This window comes from Empidonax traillii, unplaced genomic scaffold (assembly GCF_003031625.1).
Source record: "Empidonax traillii isolate 1590-97213 ecotype Southwest subspecies unplaced genomic scaffold, ASM303162v1 scaffold69:size3087049, whole genome shotgun sequence".
In the NCBI taxonomy this organism is placed as follows: Eukaryota; Metazoa; Chordata; class Aves; order Passeriformes; family Tyrannidae; genus Empidonax; species Empidonax traillii.
Genome location: NW_020955262.1, coordinates 1,887,680 through 1,909,382, shown reverse-complemented (window position 1 = coordinate 1,909,382; position 21,703 = coordinate 1,887,680). Strand labels below are relative to the sequence as shown.

Here is a 21,703-nt window from a genome sequence, read left to right as displayed (position 1 = left end):
GCTTCAACAGATAATTTATCTGGCCTGTAACCCTATTTTTCTTCTTACATTTTAATGCACTGGACCTTCTAGTTAAATGGGGTAGCTGCTTTTCTCAACCAGAACCCTCTGTTTTTAACAGAACTCTGGAGTTGTTCTTTAGCCTTTAAACAAAGAAGGATCTTAGTATGATTTGATATCAGCTAAATACTAACTTAAGTCCCTTTAGGTGCTAAAAGCTTTTCCCTTTCCATCTCTGAACAGAGAGGTGACGAGTGGAGCACTCAGAGAGTTGCCTTGTATGATATACTGTAGGCTCTTGAGGTCTGTTAAGGAGAAAGATTTTTCAGGATTACTTTAGGGCAGACTTAAGAAATGTTCTCAAGGGGGAAGTCCTAGGTCAAGGCCAAATGCCTGGATCTTCTCTCTAAAATGTCTTATTAATTTTACTCAAATTAAAAGAGTTCTTTCGGAGTTATTACTTGACATTTAGGAGTTTTGTAGGGAATTCTTTGTTAGGAATGTGAAACTAACAATGGAGTCAGAACTACCCATGTAGCTGTTCTGTATATAAATTCTTTTTCTGCGTGTTGTAGGACAGAAAACTCAAGAGCATTTCTTTCCAGACAATCTTTTTTTTTTTTTTTCTTTTTTACTACTACCTTTTTTCCCCCTACAATTATTCTACAGGACAGTTGTGGACGTTTTGGTATGCTTAGCCACACATTGTTTGTGACATCTCTATTCATCAGGTATGTATTCCACGAAGAATATATTTCTCTGTATTTATACTGAATGAGGGATAGGACTACTTTGACAAGCTGCAAGATTTCAGGGGCTCAGCATCATATTCCATGTGTAATCTCACAGATCCTTTCTCTTACCATGTGAATAACTGCTTAGTTGTGGGAAGACGTGTTGTGTGTTAGGGTTTTCTTATGCAACAGTGTAAAGAGGAAACTGATCTGATGATGGAGGGTGCTCGGAGCTTCCTTTATGCTTAAATCCCCTGGAATGGGTTTTTGAGATAAAGCTGTTCCCTGGAGAGTATATGCTGGTATTATTGAACTGTACATTAAACAGGAGTGTCACGTGTGTGCTGCTGTAATCGCCTAAGCCAGACGACTGTTCTTAAATGCACACACAGATGAGCACACCCTCCTTCTCTACAAGAATATGAGCATCTGTTGCTCGTGTGAGAAGCAGCGCTACTTGTAAATTGCAGGTTGAACGGCTGTACGAGACCCCGATAAGGCTTGAATTGCAGCAGAAGGAACCTAAATTCAGAGTTGAAATTCCGAGGTCTGGACGATGCTTTGTTTTGTCCGTGATCTCTAAAATGAGCAGCACAGGAGGTTTCCGCCAGCGGGACGAGCCCACCACCCCGGCGGGGTCTCCGGAGGCGGGAGAGCTGCCGGGCAGGGCGGGAGCAGCCCCACTCGGTCGGGACCGGGGCCGCGGCCACGTCACTGCTGCGGACACCGCTATTAGACAGCCTTTCCCCCGCCCGGGCCAGCTTCTTGGGGAACCACACGGCCGCATTCGAGCCTTTGGCTGCCGCGCTCCCGATGGGTCGGGCGGGCGCTGGCGGGCGGAGCGGAGGCGGGCGGGTTTGAAAGGGAGGCGTCGCCTGCCATGTAAGCGCTGTCCGGGAGCGCCGCGGCCGGCGGGGCTGAGCTGGGAGCGGCCGGAGCTCCGGCTCGGCCCGGCCCGGGTGCCGCCCTCGCCCCGGGCATGGGAGCGGAGCGAGGCGGCCGGCGCGGAGCGGAGCTGCCGTGGGGGCGGCTCCCGGGGGGCCCCTGGCCCATGGCCTTCATCATGATGAAAAAGAAGTTCAAGTTCCGCGTGGAGCTGGAGCTGGACGAGCTTTCCTCCGTGCCCTTCGTCAACGGCATCCTCTTCTGCAAGGTGCGGCTGCTGGACGGGGGCAGCTTCAGCGGGGAGTCCTCCCGGTAGGTGCCTCCGGGGCTCGCCAGCCGGGGGGCTGCGGGATCCCCGCCCCACGCGGGCAGCCCCGTCCCACGGGCTGCGCTCCAGTCCCCGTCCCCCCGAGAGCCGGGGCGGTCCGGCTGCCTCTGCAGCCCCTTGGCCGCTCCTCGGCTCGGGGCGAGCCCGGGGCTCCGCCGGTTCCCGTTTCCCGGCGGGCGGGGGCTCAGGGATAGGAGGGGGCGGCTGCCCCGTGGCTTTTGGAGGCTGCTCGCCTTTTCCCTCGGCGAAGGGGAGGCTCCTGTGGCACGACGTGACAGCGGGCAGACTGGCTGTCCTCTCGTCCCGCCTGCTTTGCCAGCACCAACGGGAGAACAGATGTGGGAGCACTTGTAGACTCCCCGTCTGCGTGGCCGCTCGCTGCCTGAAGTCGTAACGTTATAAAATAAACATTCCGGCTCTTAAACACGGAGTAACAGGGGACGTGAATCCCTGAGTGACGAGGGTTCTCCCAGAGAAACAGGTCGCTTGTGCCATCATGCCTGGAGCTGTATCGCCTGATCAGATGGGTAACGGGAGGGGAGGAAATTTCTTATTCCCAAATCTATAGTCTGAGCTGAGTGAGTTGTGCAACCTTAGGGTTTTATTCTGTCGGCTTGCTGTGTTTCGTTCTGTGGATATTTACTTGGAGAGCTAAGTTTCATGGAAAAGTCCTCAGTTATTCCTGGAAGTGTTCGGGTCATGTGTGTCACTGACTTGGTTCACACTCGGTTCTGCAGTGCAAGTGCAGCAAGGCAGATGTCTTTTTTCTCTTTTCCTTCTGTTCTGTCTCAGCAACAGAGCCATCATCGGCTGTGTCAGTGCTCCCCAATTCATGGGGAGCGATGGTTAAATGGAGTGACAGTGTGTGAATTTTTTCCAGGTACGAGGCAGAGGCAGAACCTTGTTTGTCAATAGGAAGGGTGTGCTGTGTCTTCAGGGCTGGGGAGGAGGAGACTCCCCTCCCACTATACTTGTTCATGATGTATGTATGTATTTATGGGTTATTATATTACTTTAACATTATTACAAAAAGGATTTACTGGAAAACGTCTCACAGAAATCTGGGAGCAGACAGTAACAAGTCTGTGAATATTCAGTTATTTTCTTATTAAAATACCGCTGTTTCAGAGCTTTCTAAATTATCTGCCTTTTATTCTGTATGTAAAATTACCCAAGGAGAATGAAGCATCAAAACGGAACTTTGGCCTAGAACTTCCTTATTTAACCATTCATTCCATTATACTAGCATGTATAATTGAAGATTAATTTTTCTTCTGTGTGGTTGGAGGGTGTTCAACTCAACAGTGTTCTGTTCTCATTTCATGTCTCCTTTCCTCAACATTTTTCTTGTGAGTGACTTCTTCATGAGTAATAGATGATGATGACAATCATGAGTTCAGGAACTAATGTGGGACTATTGTCCTACTCCATCCTATAACGTCTTGAAGTCATTTTCACAGAGGCTGACATAAATCTTCTGGATAGTTCAAGGAGTTGGTTTCAGCCAAGCAGATGGTTTTGGTACATTATTGTGATCTTAATCTTTTTTGCCTTGCCTGTTTATGATGCTAAAATTAAAAGTTTGAAAGCCCACATGCATATCTCTCTGAATGGTCTATTACAGTTAAATACATGTGCTAGGAGGTAGTACGTGTAGTAGGAATTGTAAGAGGAACTGTGATGATGTAACAAATTGTGTGGATGTATTGTGTTAGAGTCGAAGTTTAGAAATTCTTCCATTTTCTTTTTCTAAGGGTATGGCAATGGAACATATGCTGGTATAGCAAGGTCCCTGTGAGTTTCAGTCATTCCTGCTGGGCTGAGAAGTGGTGAGGTGTGCTGGTAGGAAGGTAAAGAATTCTTGTGCAGTGATCCTTCAGTGCCAATATAGGGAGTGCCTTTGCTCTTGGCTTAAGAATTAACAGCTGAATTTTCACAGTGGTGATTCAGCAAAGGGCTGAATAAATAAGGAAGAAATTAAGTTAACATCAGAGTGGCAGGATTTCAAAACCTGTCAGTTGCAAACTTTTTGTAGTGGCCATCATCTTCTAGTTGCATGCGTTTATTAGTTTCACTGTGAGCTGGCAGCTATGTTCCTAAAGCAGTGATTTTTTTAGCCTTATAAAAGAAGTTTGAGGAATTCTATTGTTTTGGAAAGTAATCTACAAACTCACTTCAAAAATTTTATAATATAAGGAAAACTGTTTTCTTCATAGCTTTTATTTTTGTCACTGAGGTCTAAGTACTATAGTTATTAAGTTCTCAACTTGGTATCCATACACACCAATACCCTGCTGCCTCTTGCCTTAAAAAAAAAAAAAAAATCAAAAGGGCATAAAAAGGGTCATATTAATAGTCTATAAACCACCCTATTATTATTAGCATTTTCTTTCCAAAGCTTACTCACTGAGAAAGAAATGTCATAAAAACACAGGTCAGTGGTTGCCTTGGAATAAAGGCCCATATGTAGCAACCTGCAATGAAAACAGATCGAAGCGATCGTCTTGTCAGTCCTGTGCGGATTGTGCTGTATGAATGATTTAAGCCCTGATCCTGCAAGCAATGTGATATTGCTGTGACATCATCCCTCTCATGGTTAAAAACTTAAGCAACTGAAAGATAGGTTTTTTTCATTGTCAGATCTTTGCTGAGAAAGAGCTACCTAAGAAATATGTTATGGAGACATGGTCTGTGTTACTGGAGACTTGTTGTCACAGTCCAGTTACTTTTCTGGCTGATACATATGTGGGCCTGAAGTGTACAGAAATTCTGTGGCCAGGTAAAACCAGCTTGTCTAGTGCAGTACACAGTGATCTGGTTTGTGTATAAATAGCAACCTCATCACTTCATGTTTTGGTGTTCACATGTCATTTTTTAGAACTCCAGTTTGAAAACTTCTATTTGAGACATCCCTATGCATATTTGTGAGTATTTCCTATAAGAAACTTCTGTATTATAATGCTGAATTCTTAATTACCTGACAAAATATTCAACTTCTAAAGTAATCTGGTAGTGCCAAATACAGTTTTGATCCAAGGACATTGAACGGCCAAGTAGCAGCAGTGTCTAAACTGGGAGAAATTTTTGAGAGTTTGAGCAAGAGCTGGACCCCAGAATTCTGAGGAGAATGAACAGGTTATAAGCTTTGACTCTAAACCAGGGAAAATCTTGAAGGCAGTGGTGGGAGGGGGGAAGTTTGGCTTGGTTGTTTTAGCAGTTCCTGCCCTCCCCTTTTTGAAATAGTTTTCTAACCTGACTTCTGGATCTTTACCATTGTATTTTTAGATTTTTATAACCAAGGTTGGATTTTCAGCAAATAGATGGCAAAGTTATGCTAACATTTTCATTTAGCAAACTTTCCTCGCTTAAGCCTGGTTTCTTATGTAATGAGGCATCTTTCTAAATTTCTGTCTTTCCCTGGGTCAATGTCACTAGATCTCTCTTTGAAATTGGATACATTAGTACAGGACACTTGTGCAGATTGCAGGATTCTGTGTGTCTATACACTGCCTGGACATAAAATATCATGCACATAATGTCTAATGCACCATGAAAGGATGGAAGATTATTTCAGGGAAGAAATTACACCTATGAATATTTTGAACAGGAAAAAATACTATTTTAAGGCACTTTAAAATAGGCCAAATACTAAGCATATTTATTCATGGCCATTTTACTGTAGACATAAATATATAACAAGTATGGGCTTTCTGCAACTGCCCTCATTTTAATGGGCTGAAGAAATAATTGATGGGTCCCCAGAGTAGATAACTGCTCATAAACTGAGCTGTTGCTCAATCAGCAGCAAATGAACAGATGGGATATGAGGAAATCAAAGAAATTTTGGAAAGTAAAGGATCTTATTTCTTGAGGCTGTACTTTCAACACTGTACTGTGTAGATTTAGGCTACAGTAGCTGTAAGCCTGGTAGTTCCATTTTTAGCTTGGTTTCCAGCTGCACCCCAGTCAAGGAAAGGACTTGCTGGTTGGTGTGTTCTTCTGACTGCGGTCTTCAATTTGGTCATATTCCCCTGCCTTTCTGACAATTTAGACTGATGATGTTTTTCTCTTCATTCTTTTACACAGCAACATTCTAAACTAAGAAGCTGATTATGATTGGTATCTGTGACAGAGATTCAGGGTGACCAAGAACTATAAGTTTTTCATAAAAACATTTTCCAACTGATTATAGGGATGTGGGGTCTTTTTTATGTCCAGCACATTCTTGAGTCCTGAGAGGAAGTCTCAGATCTTGCATTACTTCCATTAATATATTCTTATTCCTCATAGATATAGACTAGAGCATATAAATGTCTTCTGTAGGAATTGATTTCTTATCTTCCAGGTAATAAGTGCTTCTTATTTCTAGTGATGCTTGGCCACCTCCTTCTTGACTGTCTAAAACTACATCTGTTTTTTGTGACACCAGGAAGTACATTTTCTGCCTCACTGGGCTCTTCAAATTGCCTTTTAACCATTCTTTTCCCAATTGCTGCCATTGCTTTTGAAAGGGAAATTATCTCCCGACAGTAACATAGCTTAACCAGCTCTCTGTTTTTAAAGAGGGTCACCTTTGGACTATTGTAGGAGGATAAATGATTTTGCAGTCTGCATTTTGCATGGGGCACAACTGTTTATTGCAGATTTGAATAGGGCTCAGTCTTGTGAGACTTGTGTTACTGTAACTGTAAGTACTGCTAAGAGATACAACAACAGCTAACTTGTCACAAGAATGTTCCTGATAAGAGATACAGGGCAGGCATCTGTTAAACAGGGAGGGGTGGTGGGAAAAGCTTTCCTGGTTAAGGTGCCTGGCTTGTGGAGAAGTTTAAAAAAGAGCTGGTGAGGGTTTTTTGGTTTGGTTTTTAAACCTGACCCCAGCACAGTACATGGAGCACAGTACTGCTGTTTACAAGCACTATAGTGCCTGATTGCCTTCATATTTTAAGGACTATTTCTGTTCATGGAATAATTTAGGGCAAAGGGGACTGCTAGGGATCATGAAGTCCAACTGCCTGATCAAAGTAAGGCTAACTTCAGTTTGATCAGGAAGCTCAGAGCTTTGTCCTGTCAGCTTTAGAAAATCAGTGAGAATGGAGATGACAGTTTTTGTAGACATTGTGTCCTCCTGCTTCACCACTTTTATTGTGTTTTCCACTTATTTTATTGGAATTTCTCTGGTTATTGCCTCTTTTCTCTGCTCCCTACTAAGAAACATCTGGCTCCATCTTCTCCCTGACTCAGCAGAGAAGGCTGAAGATGGCAATTAGATCTTCCTTCACCTCATCTTCAGATTGTAAAAATCCCATGTTCCCAAATTCTCCTGCATCAGGTTCTTCATCCCCCTCATCCCTGACTCCAGGCTGTCATCTCACACTCCCTGGACTTGTTTCAGTTTGTTAGTGTCTGTCTTCTACCAAGAATGCCCCTGAACCAGGCCCAGTGCTGCAGATACAGTCTCACAGGTGTTCAGCAGAGGGGAACAATCACTTCCTTTGACTCGCTGACTACAGTCTTGCTAATGCAGTTTGCCCTTCACAGTTCTAATTCCCTTCCAGGTCTCTGCATTTGCCTGTAACCAGCAGTGTTTCATCCATGCAAAGAAGACTTTATATATATTTCATAAGGAATTCTTGACATGATGTGTTGCTAAAGATGTAACCTGTTTATTATGAGTAAAAACGTGGCACGGAAAATGATTGCTCTGTTTGAGTTTTGCATGTACCAACAGCAAATTAACTGGGAAGCTGTGCACTGTAAACAAGTGGAGCTCTTCTTGCAGAGCAGCTGTTTGCTTACTGCTGAAATTTGTGAAACATTGAAGCTCTGTTTGTAAATGACTGGTTTTGTTCAGGTTTTCAGCAATGCTTAGGAAAAAATGTTTTTGTTGGAGAAAATGCATGTTCTTTTATGCCTCTGGCATGGGGGAAACAGAGTATTAAAGGAAAAGTAAACTGCATTTCTTCCTGAGCAGAAAAACCACAGAATTCCCAGTCCTGTCACAGGAACCATCAGCCCATCAAAGTCCCATCTACACAAGCCCAGGGACACAGAGGCAGGTGGGGAACTGAAATTATGGGCTTAGACAAAAGGACACCCTGTCCAGGCCCCTCCTAGGGCTGTCCCAGGAGAGCCTCAGCCCCATTGTCCAGGCAGGAAACCCATCATGTCAAACTAACACTGAAGACATTTTTGGACTGAGGGGAGTTGCTGCATATGAGACACATCATGGGATACAGGGGAAGAGCCTTATTATGGGACATCTGGGGGAGGAACTAAAAGTGGAGGAAGGGATGAGTTTAAGTGATTTGAGGAGGAACAAGTGTGGGAAAAACAGAGAGCTAAGGGGATAAAAGGGCCAGTAAGATGTAAATAGTTTGCTGGTTGGTACATTTGTCTGTCTATTGTATTTTCATACTGAACTACATTCTAACTCCTTCCTGGGGGAAGGGCTCTCTGTCCAGTGTGTATGGGAGCGTGGGGGTCTGAGTACCAGCAACTGGAGTCAAGGTTTGGTGACACAGGGCCTGGGTGTCTGTGGTGCCAGCAACAGGAGAGACCTGCGTGAGCAGACTGAAGTACCAGCCGTGGGAGTGGACCTGTGGGTCACAGGACCTGCGTGTCCTTTGTGCCAGCAGCTGGCCTGGGATCGTGGGACAGAGCACCTGAGTGCCAGGAACTGTAAAGTAGAGATGAGTTAAAACCAGTGCCAGCCATGGGGGTGGGACCAGGAGTCAGAGACCCGTGTGCCTGTGCAGTGAATGCAGGTGTGTGAGTATGCAAATGCCACCAGGAGGGATCAAGCTGGACTAGCTGTGGAGAAGGTGGTGTAGCCTGGGAGATATATAGATAGATAGATAGATATACACATATTTCTATATCTGTAGCAGAGCTCTGTGGTGCTCAGCCAGAGAGGGGAGTGGGTTAGCTGCCTGTGAGTGCTCTGTGTGCCTGTGACCTGTGTGTGTGCTGGCTGTGGGTGCTTACCAGCAATAAATATATCTTCAGCCTTGCTGCTGGTTGGATCTGGAGAGCGGAGCTGCAGCAGCCATGCTGCTCTCAGGCCATCTTATCAACACAATGACATATTTTCTCCTTGTTTACAGCTGAAATCTTGCATTTGAAATTTAGTCAATGTGGAACTGTCCCTCTAAAGAAAAAATTAATTTGTTAAACTGACAGTAACTTAAACTATGCTTTGGAATCACTTTATCTTACAATATCTGTTAACTGAACTTATTCTTGGTTACATATTACTGACAGCGTTCATTAAATCTCACCAAAGCACTACAACCCACAGTGTGTATCTGAATGAATCTTAGTAACTAAGATACGTTTTTGATTAAGAAAACAACTGGTTTTGCTTTGCATGTGGTAAAGTGACTGGAGGCTCATAGGAAGCTGACTCAGAGCGGAAAGCTTTCCCCAGCAAAGCTTTCCCAGTCTGCCTGTGGCACAGTTGCCAAGAAGTTATCTGGGTTCGTTTCCATAGTAACCAATCAATACAGCTGTTTATTTTCTAGAGGCCTTGCACTTCAACTAAGAATCTTATAAACTTAGATGTTACTGTTTAAGTTAAATGCTCTGATTATTTGACTTTTTTTTTCCTTTTTGTTCTTCCAGCATAACAGGAATAGCTAGCTGATACTCTTCTTCACTAAAAATTTACCTTAATTAAAATATGCCCAAATGTTCTTTTATAGAATGGAATCAGAAGAATGTTCAGTGGGAGTGGGGGCAGTTGGTTGGGTTTGGTTTTGGGTTGTACAAAGAAGTTTGCGATGTAAAACGTACCAGCTAAACGGCAGTGGGTGTAGGGAGCATGTTCCCTTTGGGTCACACGCTTGAATGTGACTCAGTGTCGCATCATCAGAATCTGTTAGGCTGCTGTGGCCATTAAACTGACTCATTTTAGGCAGGCTAGTTTATTCCTGGAAGTCACAGTGCCAGGGAGCTCTGTAGCTGCCTGTCTCAGCAGCAGAGCAAAGGGAGCTTTTGTGAGTGCCCTGCAATTCTTCCCTTTTCCATAGGTGTGATGAACTCTGACTCCAACTTAAGCAAAACCTTGGAATTCTGTCTGTTAAAGACATTAAACTGGATCTTCAATAATAAGCTACTGGAAGGACTTAATATAAAACATAGGAATATATGCATTAGAAAAACCGAAGAGAAAAAAAGGACAAGTATCACTTTAATATGTGAAGACTGTACTTGAATGATTAGAGTGGTAGAAGGAATTATCTCAGTTTCTCCACAGTTCTAAGTTTTGAGTTTAGAAACATGGGGCTAGAAAGGAGCTGTAAATCACTGAGGCAGGTCCCTCAAAATCATAGTCCTTACATGCCATTACTGACAAACTGGCCAACCTTGTAAAATACAGTAAGAATTTTTTGCTTCTTTTTCTCTTATTTGAAGGCTGAAACTTGCTCTGTGATTTGAGACCTTTTAACTTTTAAGTGGGTGTTTGGTTATACTTTATATTGGTCCTAACCACTTTTCATTTGACTTAAAATTATTTGGTCTCTCAAGTGTTTTAGTCACCAGTGTATTTTTATTATATGCAATTTTTTCTTATAAGATACCAGAGTTTTCCTGTACCTGTTCATTTTGGAGTCCGTTCTTGCTTAGTTGGCCCAACAGAATAATGTGTTCTGTCTGAGCCTTACAAAATGGCACTAATATAGCTGAAAGCATCCTACATTTTTGCCTTTTTCTCAGCTGCATCACACTGGCAGATTGCTATCCTCCTGTGAGGAACAAATCCGTTCAGATATGTCATTCTGCTCTCAAAAGGCAACCTGAGTATGTAGCTGAAATTCTTGTTTGCCCCAAGTTCATTACACTGTGTCTGGTTATTGCACATCATGTCCTTTCTACTTTTCCAAGTCTCAAATTAACTAGTTCTGCTTGTCTGATGCTCCCTTTCTCTGTATTAAAAAACTACTTGTCAAAGATAATAATATTATTATGATGCTCCCTTTCTCTGTGTTAAAAAACTACTTGTCAAAGATAGTATCTTGAGTACAGTGCAAAGCTCAGTGGCTTGGAAGACAGTGCCTCAGAGCTAATGTTCAGGAGAACTTCACTTTCCTCAGGCAAACTGGAAAAATTATGGTCTCATTCATTTGCAAAAACACATGGCTGTTTAATTTTTTTGGAGGTCTTGTGTTCAAGGTTTGAAACAGTTACTGGTCAAAGAGAAGAATGGAGGATTATTATTATTCAGGCTTTGGAACACAATTGACATGAAGTGACCATTCTACAAACAGTGGAAACAGTGTTTGTTCTTGAGCTGTGTTACTGCAGTTTATGATTGTGAATGTATATCCAACTAATTCTAAGTGTATGCTCTCTACCTGCAGGGAGGTAGTGCAGGCAAACTGCGTCCGCTGGAAGAAAAAATTCTTATTTATGTGTAAAATCAGTGCCAGTGCCACAACAGGGATTCTGGATACCTGCACTTGCAGGGTGTCTGTACGGAAGGTAAGTAGCTCTTTTCCCCTCCTCTCCTCTTTTCCTTGCTCCTTCTTCACTTGTTTTCATTTTGGAATGTCTGATAAACTTCATAAAACTTCAGCTGCAACCGTGTCAGGTATTCCTTTTGTCAAAATTTTGCAGTAATGTTTTTAATTACCTTACTTTGACTAATTCATGGGGTTTCTAAGTTCTTTTTGAAAAGAACACTTTTTTTCCAGCGAGGCACCGAAGGAATCCCTCATCAGTGTTTATAGAGTCATCAAACTTTACCAAGATTGATACTTGCAGCAGTAAGCTTAGAGGCCTTGAACTGTGCTAAGTACCAGAATTCTGTACCCAGAACGTGCTGCCTTAGGGGCCAGACCTTGCAGGAGCCAAATGCTGACTGGCATCGGGCACTTGCTCTTCCCCCTCTCCAGGATGAGAATCTAATCTGGCCTGCACCAAAGGCATTAGGAATGCTAAGTCTAAATGACAACAGGATAGGCTAGCACGTATGGTGAGGTATTTTAAAACAAAGATAAGTATCTGCTTTTCTAAAAAAAAAACAAACAAACAAACAAAACAAAGAAAAGAAAAATCATGAGTCAGTATCTTTAATGCCTTAATGGTGTGTCTTTTTTCCTTTTTTCTTTTTCCCACCCCCCTAGGAATTGAAAGGAGGAAAGGCATATGCAAAGGTAAATGGAGATGTAGGTAATTTTGCCTACAGATAAGCTTTTCTTTCTTGTCATTTTATGCCCTTTTAAAGTAATTCCAGAATAGTACTCTAATACCCATGATTTCATTATGTGCATTATAGTGACACAGTGCTGTTGGAACTCTCATCAGTGCACTTAATAAGTGTATAACAATATTATATCACCAAATTTTTTTTTCTTTCAATTTGATTATGTGGAAAGGATTAAAAATAGCAGGTGTTTCCATTAAAAAATAAAGAAAATTCTCCTCATTATCTTTCTCTTTTGGCACTTTAACTTTTTAACTGTATACAGAACTATGCTGAATTTGACACTCCAAGTTAGTTTTCTGCTTTTTGCCTGGGGTCACTCCCTTTATTTGGCATCCTCTTATTCATATTTGAGAGAAACTGCTGTTGAGTGGCATTCAGTGTGGGATGCTGCAAGTACCTTTATTTAGTCATATGCTTACCAGTAACTTTACCATTTTCTCTTAACAGCTGGGATTTGCAGATCTGAATCTAGCAGAGTTTGCTGGATCGGGAAATACCACTCGCCGCTGTTTACTGGAAGGTTATGATACCAAAAATACAAGACAAGACAACTCCATTCTCAAAGTAATTTGTTTCCTTTATCATACTTAAAGTAATAAAGCAGAGAACAAGTAGTATTAGTAAGCACTTAATGAAATTTAAAACTTATTTGCTGAACCTCTTTCTAGAAGGAGAGCTATTTAAAGTAAAACCAAAAGCATTGTTTAGAGACAATCATCAAAATCCATGTGGTCAAAAATAGAACTTGTCCTACTCTTTTAAATGGAGCTGGATAGCTGCAAAAGAAAAGCTTTCGAAAGGTATTCTAATGGTAGTTGAAAAATGAACAGGTTAATACATAATATCTTTAAGACTGGGCAACTTCCTCTGCATCTTTCTGAGAGTCAATCTGTTAATTGGCTTATTTATACATAAGCCAGCTTCAACACCTGCATGGCTCCTGGGGCTTTCCTGTTTTCTGTTTAATAGTAATTGATGTAACAGTTGGTGAGGATTGTTGCAAGAAACTCTCTCTGCTGTTCTCTTCCATTAGTCCATGAAGCTAAAAAGAATGAATAAGGTCCAAAACCTGAAAATAAAAAAATTGTTTTCCTACTGAGACACTAGGCTAAGATGCCCATATTATTCAGGATGCATGCACTTTCTGATTTCTTTGATGATCATAGGCTTCATCCAGAACACTTGCAATTGATGGCTTTGACCTGGCCAACAAGCCCTCTCACTGCACTGTGTCCTATGGCTTATTTACCTTGTGTGGTTTTGCTGGGTCTGATGTCAGCACAACCCGTTCCTGTAAGGCAGCAGTTTTGCTAAACACCCTCAGCAAAGAACACACTTCAACACTCACTGTTCTAAACAATATTCTCGTTGCTCATTAATGTTTTAGATTTCCTGTCTCTGTTTTTCCCTTGAAGCCATCTTAACTATTAATGATTTTAATATTCTCCTTGATCTATGTGTCTTTTTCAGACTCTTGTACATATAACTACGTTACTTTAAATGCTATTTTGTATTGTTTGCATGCCTACTAAGGAAAAAAATGTAACTTCTTGCTTAAGTGTGATAGTTTGCATATGTGATGATGGCACTTTATTTTACTTAAATTTAACATTTGTGGCAAGTATAACTTAGTGACATGACCACGTATGTGTCACAGACCATTTTTTTTTTCTTACAGTGGGTTTTGTTTCCTTAACATGTAGGTTTTGATCAACATGCAGCTGATGTCTGGAGACCCATGCTTTAAAACGTAAGTTTGAAAAAAATCTAAAAACTTAAGGGAAACTGTTCCTGCAGCAACTTTATATAAATATACCTGATATGGGGTGATCTGACTCATACTTGTGTTTGGAAAATGCGCTGTTATAACTTTTATTCACAAGTCTCTTATAATTTTAAAAGATTACTTGGGGGAAAAAATACCCACAACAGAAGTGTGATGTGTCTTAATACAAGAGAAAGCACTTACAGATACTTAGTTAGTATCTGTTAGTATTATGCAACCTAGTAAAATATACAGGAGGTACCATCTGAGGGGGGAGGTAGCTTAGGAAAATACACATATTGAGGATCCTCAGCCTCACTGTCTTTAATCTGTAGTTAGGGAAACATAATAGTTTTGCTATGGTTTTTTTCACCAGTCTAACTTAGGTGATTCACCATACAAACTCTTCAGTGTCCCCTTGCATGAAGAAAATGCTGCAGAATCTCATCTTGTGCATACTGATTATTCAGCACCTCTTTTACTTAAGAGCAGTTCTAGTAGATTTACTTTAGAGTCAGACCTATTAACAAATACATCACTGTATCCATTAAACCAATTTCTCAAAGGCAACTAATCATTACTCTTGTATACCAATAAAACAATGTGTTTGTTTTTTTTTTACTGTCTAGTACTGAAGGAGTTGAAATTAGTACCTAAATAGCTTTCTGGTTCCCTGCGAAAAGATCTCTAACTCAAGTTATTCAGACTTGGCATTTTCTGCCAAACTGGTGATATAACCATTTCCTGGAAGATAAACTTTCAACACAACAGAACAAAAAATTTATCTAATCCAGATGTCCTTTGTAGAAGGAAAAATAAACCTTAAAACAGTTTCACAATCTGAAATCAGCTACATATTTTATGAAGCAGCCTAGAATGCTCGATGTTTGATCTGGGGTGACATCCCTGAAAGCATTCAGCTCTTCTTTCAGAAGTATGTTAGGCAGTTAAGTCACACAACACTGTATTTCCCATAGTGCTTTTTTTCCTTCTCTCTTTACTTTCAAACATAAAAGAGGATATGTTACTGTACATAAAGACAGTGCCTGATTTACTGAATACGTCAAATCTAAAAATGTCAACAAACATCCATTTGTATGCACACCAACATTCTGTTCCCAAAGCAGAAAATAACAAAGCATTACAAAAACTGATGTAGGCAACATCTTGAAATGTATTTTGGTTGTACTGCTTGCAAGAGAAGATTGCTTTCACTTTGTCATTTTCTTATTAGTTTCTTTTGCACTAGCCAAACACAAACTTAGAGGTTTTATATCCCTTTGGGTCTTGGTATTAGCTCAAACAAGCATTTAAGCTATATTCAAATGTCTTTAATATTGAACCAAAATTTAAATTAATGTCATACACGATGCTTTTTTTTGTTTTGTGGGAGGTAAAATTTAGTGGGGAATACATGGAGATGGTGCCATAGGCCCCTTTGTTAGGAGCGGGAGAGTTACTCCTCCTGTACTGTGACAGATGAAAGAAAGCCAGGACTGCGTCATAGCACACAAGCAACTTGGCCAACTGTCACACTGTGCACGTTTGGGGTTTTTTTTAACTTATCATCTTGTCATGGATTCCATGAAGTACTGAATTACATATATTCTTAGCATGTAAAGTATCCTGTGATTCATACACTTAAAAAAAAAATAATAAGAAAGAACTTCAAAATAAAGACTTATCACTCCACCAATGATCACAAAAGGAAAAGCCCTTCCCAGGATCCCCAGAAGCCTGAGGGCTGAGCAGATGGATTCTGTAAAATGTCCTTAAGCTTAATAGCAAAAGCTTTTTTTTTTTTTTTTTTCTTCAACAGGGGACTAGGCAGCATTTTTTCAGAACAGAATTGTAGGTCTGTTAACTTGATGCTCAATATCAATTATGCCAACTTATTGGAAAGGAGAACTATGTGTTAATCAATTTGGAGGGATTACGACAGAAGTACAGCAAATCTGAACCACCTTTTTCTTACAGGCCTCCTTCCACAGCAACATCTATAGCAATTGCTGGAGAATCAGAATCCTTGCATGAAGACAGGAAAGGTGGAGAAAACTTAAAAGTAGCACATCTGGGTACAGCAGGTAAATAATAACACTCTTAATGTCTCAATGCTTTTATAACTCACCTCACAGCTTGAAGATGTACAAAATACTTCAAATCTTTAAGAGATGCTGACAGTTGGCCCACAAAGGAACCTTCTTACATGGCTTGTTAGTTTCTACTCCAAACACAGCTGAAGCTCTTAACCACAGTTCATTTCCCAGACAGAAAACATCTGGCACAACATTCTACTATGATACCAGAGAAAGCATGGTCACCTCTTCAATGCTGACACTGTGGACAAATCTAGAACTACATTTCATACAAATCTTTCTAACTCTGGTTGTTCTCTGTCTTGCTCAGATACATATTATGATTTTTTTTTTTTTTAAGGAATGCATATTCATTAACATACATGGTATTTTTGCAGCACTTGAATCTCCAAAAGGTTTGTAGAAAACCAGTGTGAAGTCTCTAACCCCTCTGGGAAATATGATTTTTTTAATCTAATCAAGATTACAGGCAAAACAACAATAAAGCTGGCTTAAGGAACAGTCTGGCTTGCTTATGTTGCAGATATCTCCGCAAAGAGTGCCTCTGTCCCAGATGAACTTGGTGCATGTGGACATTCCAGAACATCAAGCTATGCAAGTCAGCAATCAAAACTGTCAGGTAGCTGTTAACAATTCTGTTACAAGTTGTTGGGGGGTTATTTGCTTTCACAGGTTTAGACAGTAGACAATATACTTTATGCTTATAAAGGGTTTGAAGTTGAAAGCTTTTTCCTAGGAGTTTGAGGTGTGGCGTAGGTAATGCTTTTTCCTCCTCTTAAAATCACAATGAGCGATTTCTTCTGATGCCAGAGTGCTTTTTGCCCTTGTTCCCTTTAACTGAATGAGATTTTCACACCTTCCGTGTATAAAAACAACTTGCAAATAGAGATGTAGCTCTAAAAGCTGAAGGGGATGACATTTGTCATGATATTTGTTATGAAGTATGAGCTACTTAGAACAAAAAGATAATGGCATGTGCTAGAATTCAAACCCTGAATTCCCTGGTTGGTGTACACACATACATTCATAGGGCTTTTGAAGTCTCTTGATAAGAAGACAAAGCACAAATTCTGCTTTCAGGATGGACCTTGGCTGTGGAGAACAACCTAACCCAACTCTGCTGCATTTTCCCACCAGGATACAGCACATGTCACTCTAGATCATCCAGTCTGTCTGAGCTGTGCCACAGGAGGAACACCTCCGTGGGGAGCACCTCGGTGGGGAGCACCTCAACAGGAACCGGCAGCATTCTAGAGCCATGTGAAGAGACTGAGCCCAAAGTAACTGAAGCTAATACTGATACGTCTCCTGAAGATGCACCGTCAGAAAAACAGTGCAGGTACACTTAACCTGAAGGCCTTATCTAGCAGAAGTAAAACACAAATTACTTCTAAGAGCTCTGAATATATTTATTTTTGCAGACATCCTGTAAAGCAAGACTCTGTGGAGTCACAGCTGAAGAGGGTTGATGCTACCAGAGTTGATGCTGATGATATAGTTGAAAAAATACTTCAGAGTCAAGACTTCAGTTTGGACTCAAGTGCAGAAGGTATGGAGATAAATAAGGAAGCTTAGAAAAAGACTGATATACATTACAGGCCTTGGGAAAATCCACTCTCTTCATAGTCCCTGTTGCTTGTAATTGTAAGGACTGTGCCCATGGATCACTACATTTTCTGCTTCACCCTGTCTCCCAAAAGTTAAAAAACCTTTACATGACTCAGGGAACTTTCCCAGATAATTACTAATAAAAGAGCAGGTGCAAATCTACAACAAAAGTAGTTCCTCCAACCTACACCATGTGAAGGTTGGTTCTTCATTAATTAAAATATTTGCATCTGAAAGTATCAGCCACAAAGCTAGTATATTCAAAATTGCTTATTTTTAGCTAGGGCAACATATAGCTAACATATTTTAATTCACTTGCCTTTTAGAAGAAGGTTTAAGATTATTTGTGGGCCCTGGTGGAAGCACTTCTTTTGGAAGCCATCATCTACCTAACAGGTATGTAATCTAAACAGGTAACCCACAGACAATACTAAATAAAAATGCATCTTATACAGCAACTACTCTTTATCTATATTCTTGATCTTTATGTCTTTTTATTTTGCATCCCTTAAAAGGACCAAAAAAACTAGACTGTCAGCTTTTAAAACAGAACACACAGGTCAGTTCCAAAACAGAACTGATGTGTCAGCCATAAGAGTTGTAACTTCGAGAGCTCCTGAAGAGCCTCAGTTCCAAAGTTGTCAGATATGAGCAATGTTTCAGTATCACCACAGGAAACAGACACCAGTTTCAAATCTTAGCTCTATAGCCTTTCCACTGGAGTGGAAAAGAAGTTATAAATGTTTTACACATCTACCTTTACAGTTTCAAGCTTGTACGTCTTCCTGATAACAAGCCTAATTTTCTTCAGTTTAGTTTTTCTCACAAATCCTGTTTCCATCTGTTTCATTGTTTGTTTCAATGGTTTGTTCCTCTTTCAACTATTTGCAGCCCTATACTCTCTCCTTTGATAATCTGCTTCAGATTATCTTCTTGTAGTTTTTTCAGAACAAGAGACATTTTTTTCTGTTCTCTAAATCCTCTTCAAATACTCTAATATATGACTTGACCTGAATGTATTAATCTTCTCATTTTTTAGAAGCACGAAAAACAGGTAAGAATATGCTCTAATATCATGTTTCTACAGTCCAACGTAACTCAACATTTTTATCTCAAGGATTTAGCACAGCATTAGCATTTCAGCAATTCTTTCTGAAGTTAGGTATAAAGGCAGCTAGTAATGCATTGAAAGTGATAAAATAATTGCATTTGATACATGCAAGCAATTAGCTGCATATGATATAGCTGTGGGGAGGGGTATCCTAAAGGTCATGTTTAAGATGCTATAGAGAAGTCCAACAGTAACTTCTTTTTCAGTAACATTACTTTTCATTCTCTATTTTGGCTTTGGTGTAACAAAAATTACTTTAATGCATTAAACTGTTGGTGACTCAGAGATATGCTAATAATCACCCTTCACATTTAGCTGTCTGGCTGGGGGAGTTGTTGGGGGTTTTTTGGCAGGGTATTGGTTGGTTGGGTTGATTAAACAATAAAATTACTGCTCTGTGACATTTGCTGTTTTAGCTTCCATTTAAACTGACATTGAACTAATTTCTTTCAAACTTTCAGAGTAGGATCTGGAGCTTATGAGCAGGTGGTGATAAAACGCTAAACTAGAATGACAAACGAGGAAAACTTCGAGCTCTGGTGTTGCTGCTTCTGGTTTTGTTTGCTCTGTTGCAAGAGTTGAGAAACACAAAATTAACTCAATGTGATCTTTTTCGGAAAAGGAATGGAATGCCTCTTGCTCATAGAGCATCATCTTCTGTGGTATGAAGGCAGTGTTTAACTGTGTATACCTTGGACTGTTTTTGTAAGCTCCATCTGATGTTAATGGAATTACTTTTTAATTTGTGGAAGCATGATGAGGCGAGTCCCATTTCAGTCTTTAATACAAGAGATCACTTGTGGCGACCGTACTTTGTTCACAACTTCTTTTCTAATGAGGCTTCTGAAAGTTGGTCTTAAATGCATCTGAAGAAAGCAATTACTCAGTTTGATCCTACCTGCCATTGTAGTCTTACAGAAACTGCAGAAGTACAGATTACTTCTGTCAAATCAGTCACTATCAAGCCAATGTTGTGGCCTCCACAAAACAGCCTAGCTGTGTTTTAACAGAACCAAAAGCTTTCGAGTACTGAGCACAACTTCATGGTAAGGTTGAACAGCAGAGGTGAACTTCACATGCATTTAAAGAAGCCCCAAAGCTAAATACATCTAAACCAGCCAGTAATCAGTTGTGTTAACTGTAAATCAAGTCCACAGGTTTAAATGTATCAAATGTGACATGCTTTCTGTTCAAGTGATGAAAAAAGTGGGAATCCACATCAAAACACTAAGGCTCAGTAGAGTATTAGCAAGAAAGCTGGCTTGATTGTTATATCTGGAGGACAGAAGCTGCTTCCACAGGAACTCACTCCAGCAATGCATGAACCTTAAGATTCAGTGGGATGGTACTGTTTACAAACCTAGTCAGTAGTTTACTACCACTTAATTTTTTTTATTGTAGCTTAATCCTTCACAGTTAGTGCTTTGCTTGTGTTTTGAATGTGCCTTGCGGGATTGGGGACGTACGGGGAGATTAAAGAATTTACTAAGAATTTAAGCTTTAAAACTAGGTAAACATCTATACTATTATTAATATAACTTGTTAAGAAAAGCACTTTATTGTAGACATACTCTGCACTCTGAAAAAGTTTTAGTGTGCAACATCCTTGTTGAACACTTCTTTCTTCACCATCTGTCCACTGTTGCATTAAAGTCAATGTACTGTATTTAAATTTGCACAAGTAGTGATTTGCCTGACAGGCAAGAAAGATCTCTTTAAATTTTCATTGAGAATAGGAATGAATCCATTTTTAAAGGGATATGTTAGGTGACATGTGTAACTAATTGTAAACTGCAAATGGCTTTAATTTTGTTACGTTTAGTGGTACTGTTCATCAGTAAGGCTTGGAATAAATAAAAATAGTGTGGCCACTTTTGAAAGCTCAGAATGCTTCAAGTTCTGCTCAGTGATGTTTGATACTTTTTAACTGAAGTAGAAGTAGGCCATATTTAATAGGTTAAATCAGAAAAAGCAGACTGTTTTCTAGAACTCCATACCAGAATTATTAAACAGATTTTTATTTGTATTTTTAAGGAATTCTCAGATTTTTAAAGCTTGAGTACTGTTATTGAATATGAAGAATATGAGCTATTTCTCAGTTTCGGTACTTAAATACTTTTATTTCCTTCTGTTAATTATAGTCTCTTTAAAAGAATTAATGCAAAGATTCTATTCTAGCTGCTGTTAATAGAAGTGTGGTATTATCCATTTCTGTTCTCCACAGGAATTTTAAACAGAAACTACTCAACTGCTGGTATACAGCTATCTCTCAGAACGTTATAGTTTCCCTTTCCTGTCACATAACTAACTCATACCAAACAAATCCTGCTGCAAGCAAACAATGCAAGAAATTTGAATACATTACTTGCTTTGTATATTTGAATACATTAGTTGCTTTCAGTACTCTTGCTACACTTGCTGACAAATCTATTAAACCCATTAGTAGCTAGATGGTAGCTCACTTAAGTTTACTAGGAAAACTACATGTAGTTTGAGGAAAACAGACTTTTAAAAAACATTGTACAGCTACTTATGTAATTCTCAAGGGAATTTCCATAGTCCAGATTTGTGTTTTATGTTAAAAGACACAGCTAATTGTCATAGATTAGATATTTTGTTTACTAGAAACAATTATTTTCTTGTCTGAGCAGGTCTTCTAGGAAAGTTGACATAGAAATCCAGCTTTTAATAAAACTGCATCCTAGAAATTTATTCTTCCGACTTGAGTTACAACTCTTCATGAAGTAATTATCTAATTGTGCCTATTTTACGTGGAATATAACCTTCATATTTAGGTGTTGTATATTCCTTTTTGAAAACTGTGTTATACAAATACTGGAGACTTCTATATAGAAAACTGTTCAGGTTGTGTTGGTGAGTTATGTTTTTTTTAACTGTATTTAAATGCAAATCTCTCAGACATTCAATAAACTTATGTCTTCAGCTTGGAATCTGTTCCTAAACAA

At 40.0% G+C, this 21,703-nt stretch overlaps 1 protein-coding gene across 2 annotated transcripts; it reads left to right on the top strand.

The window, feature by feature from the left end:
- The first annotated feature begins 1,710 nt into the window (after positions 1–1,710).
- On the top strand, positions 1,711–19,824 carry FAM102B (family with sequence similarity 102 member B). 2 transcript variants are annotated; one of them, XM_027880451.1, is made up of 11 exons: positions 1,711–1,931; positions 11,310–11,430; positions 12,075–12,104; positions 12,605–12,721; positions 13,861–13,907; positions 15,900–16,006; positions 16,542–16,637; positions 17,156–17,357; positions 17,440–17,567; positions 17,953–18,022; positions 19,204–19,824. In XM_027880451.1, exons 1-11 carry the CDS (start codon positions 1,714–1,716, stop codon positions 19,217–19,219), a joined length of 1,152 nt encoding a protein of 383 aa, XP_027736252.1. In that variant the 5' UTR covers positions 1,711–1,713; the 3' UTR covers positions 19,220–19,824. The 2 variants fall into 2 exon arrangements, with proteins under 2 accessions (XP_027736252.1, XP_027736251.1); XM_027880450.1 differs by having other exon boundaries at positions 19,199–19,824.
- The last annotated feature ends 1,879 nt before the right edge of the window (positions 19,825–21,703 follow it).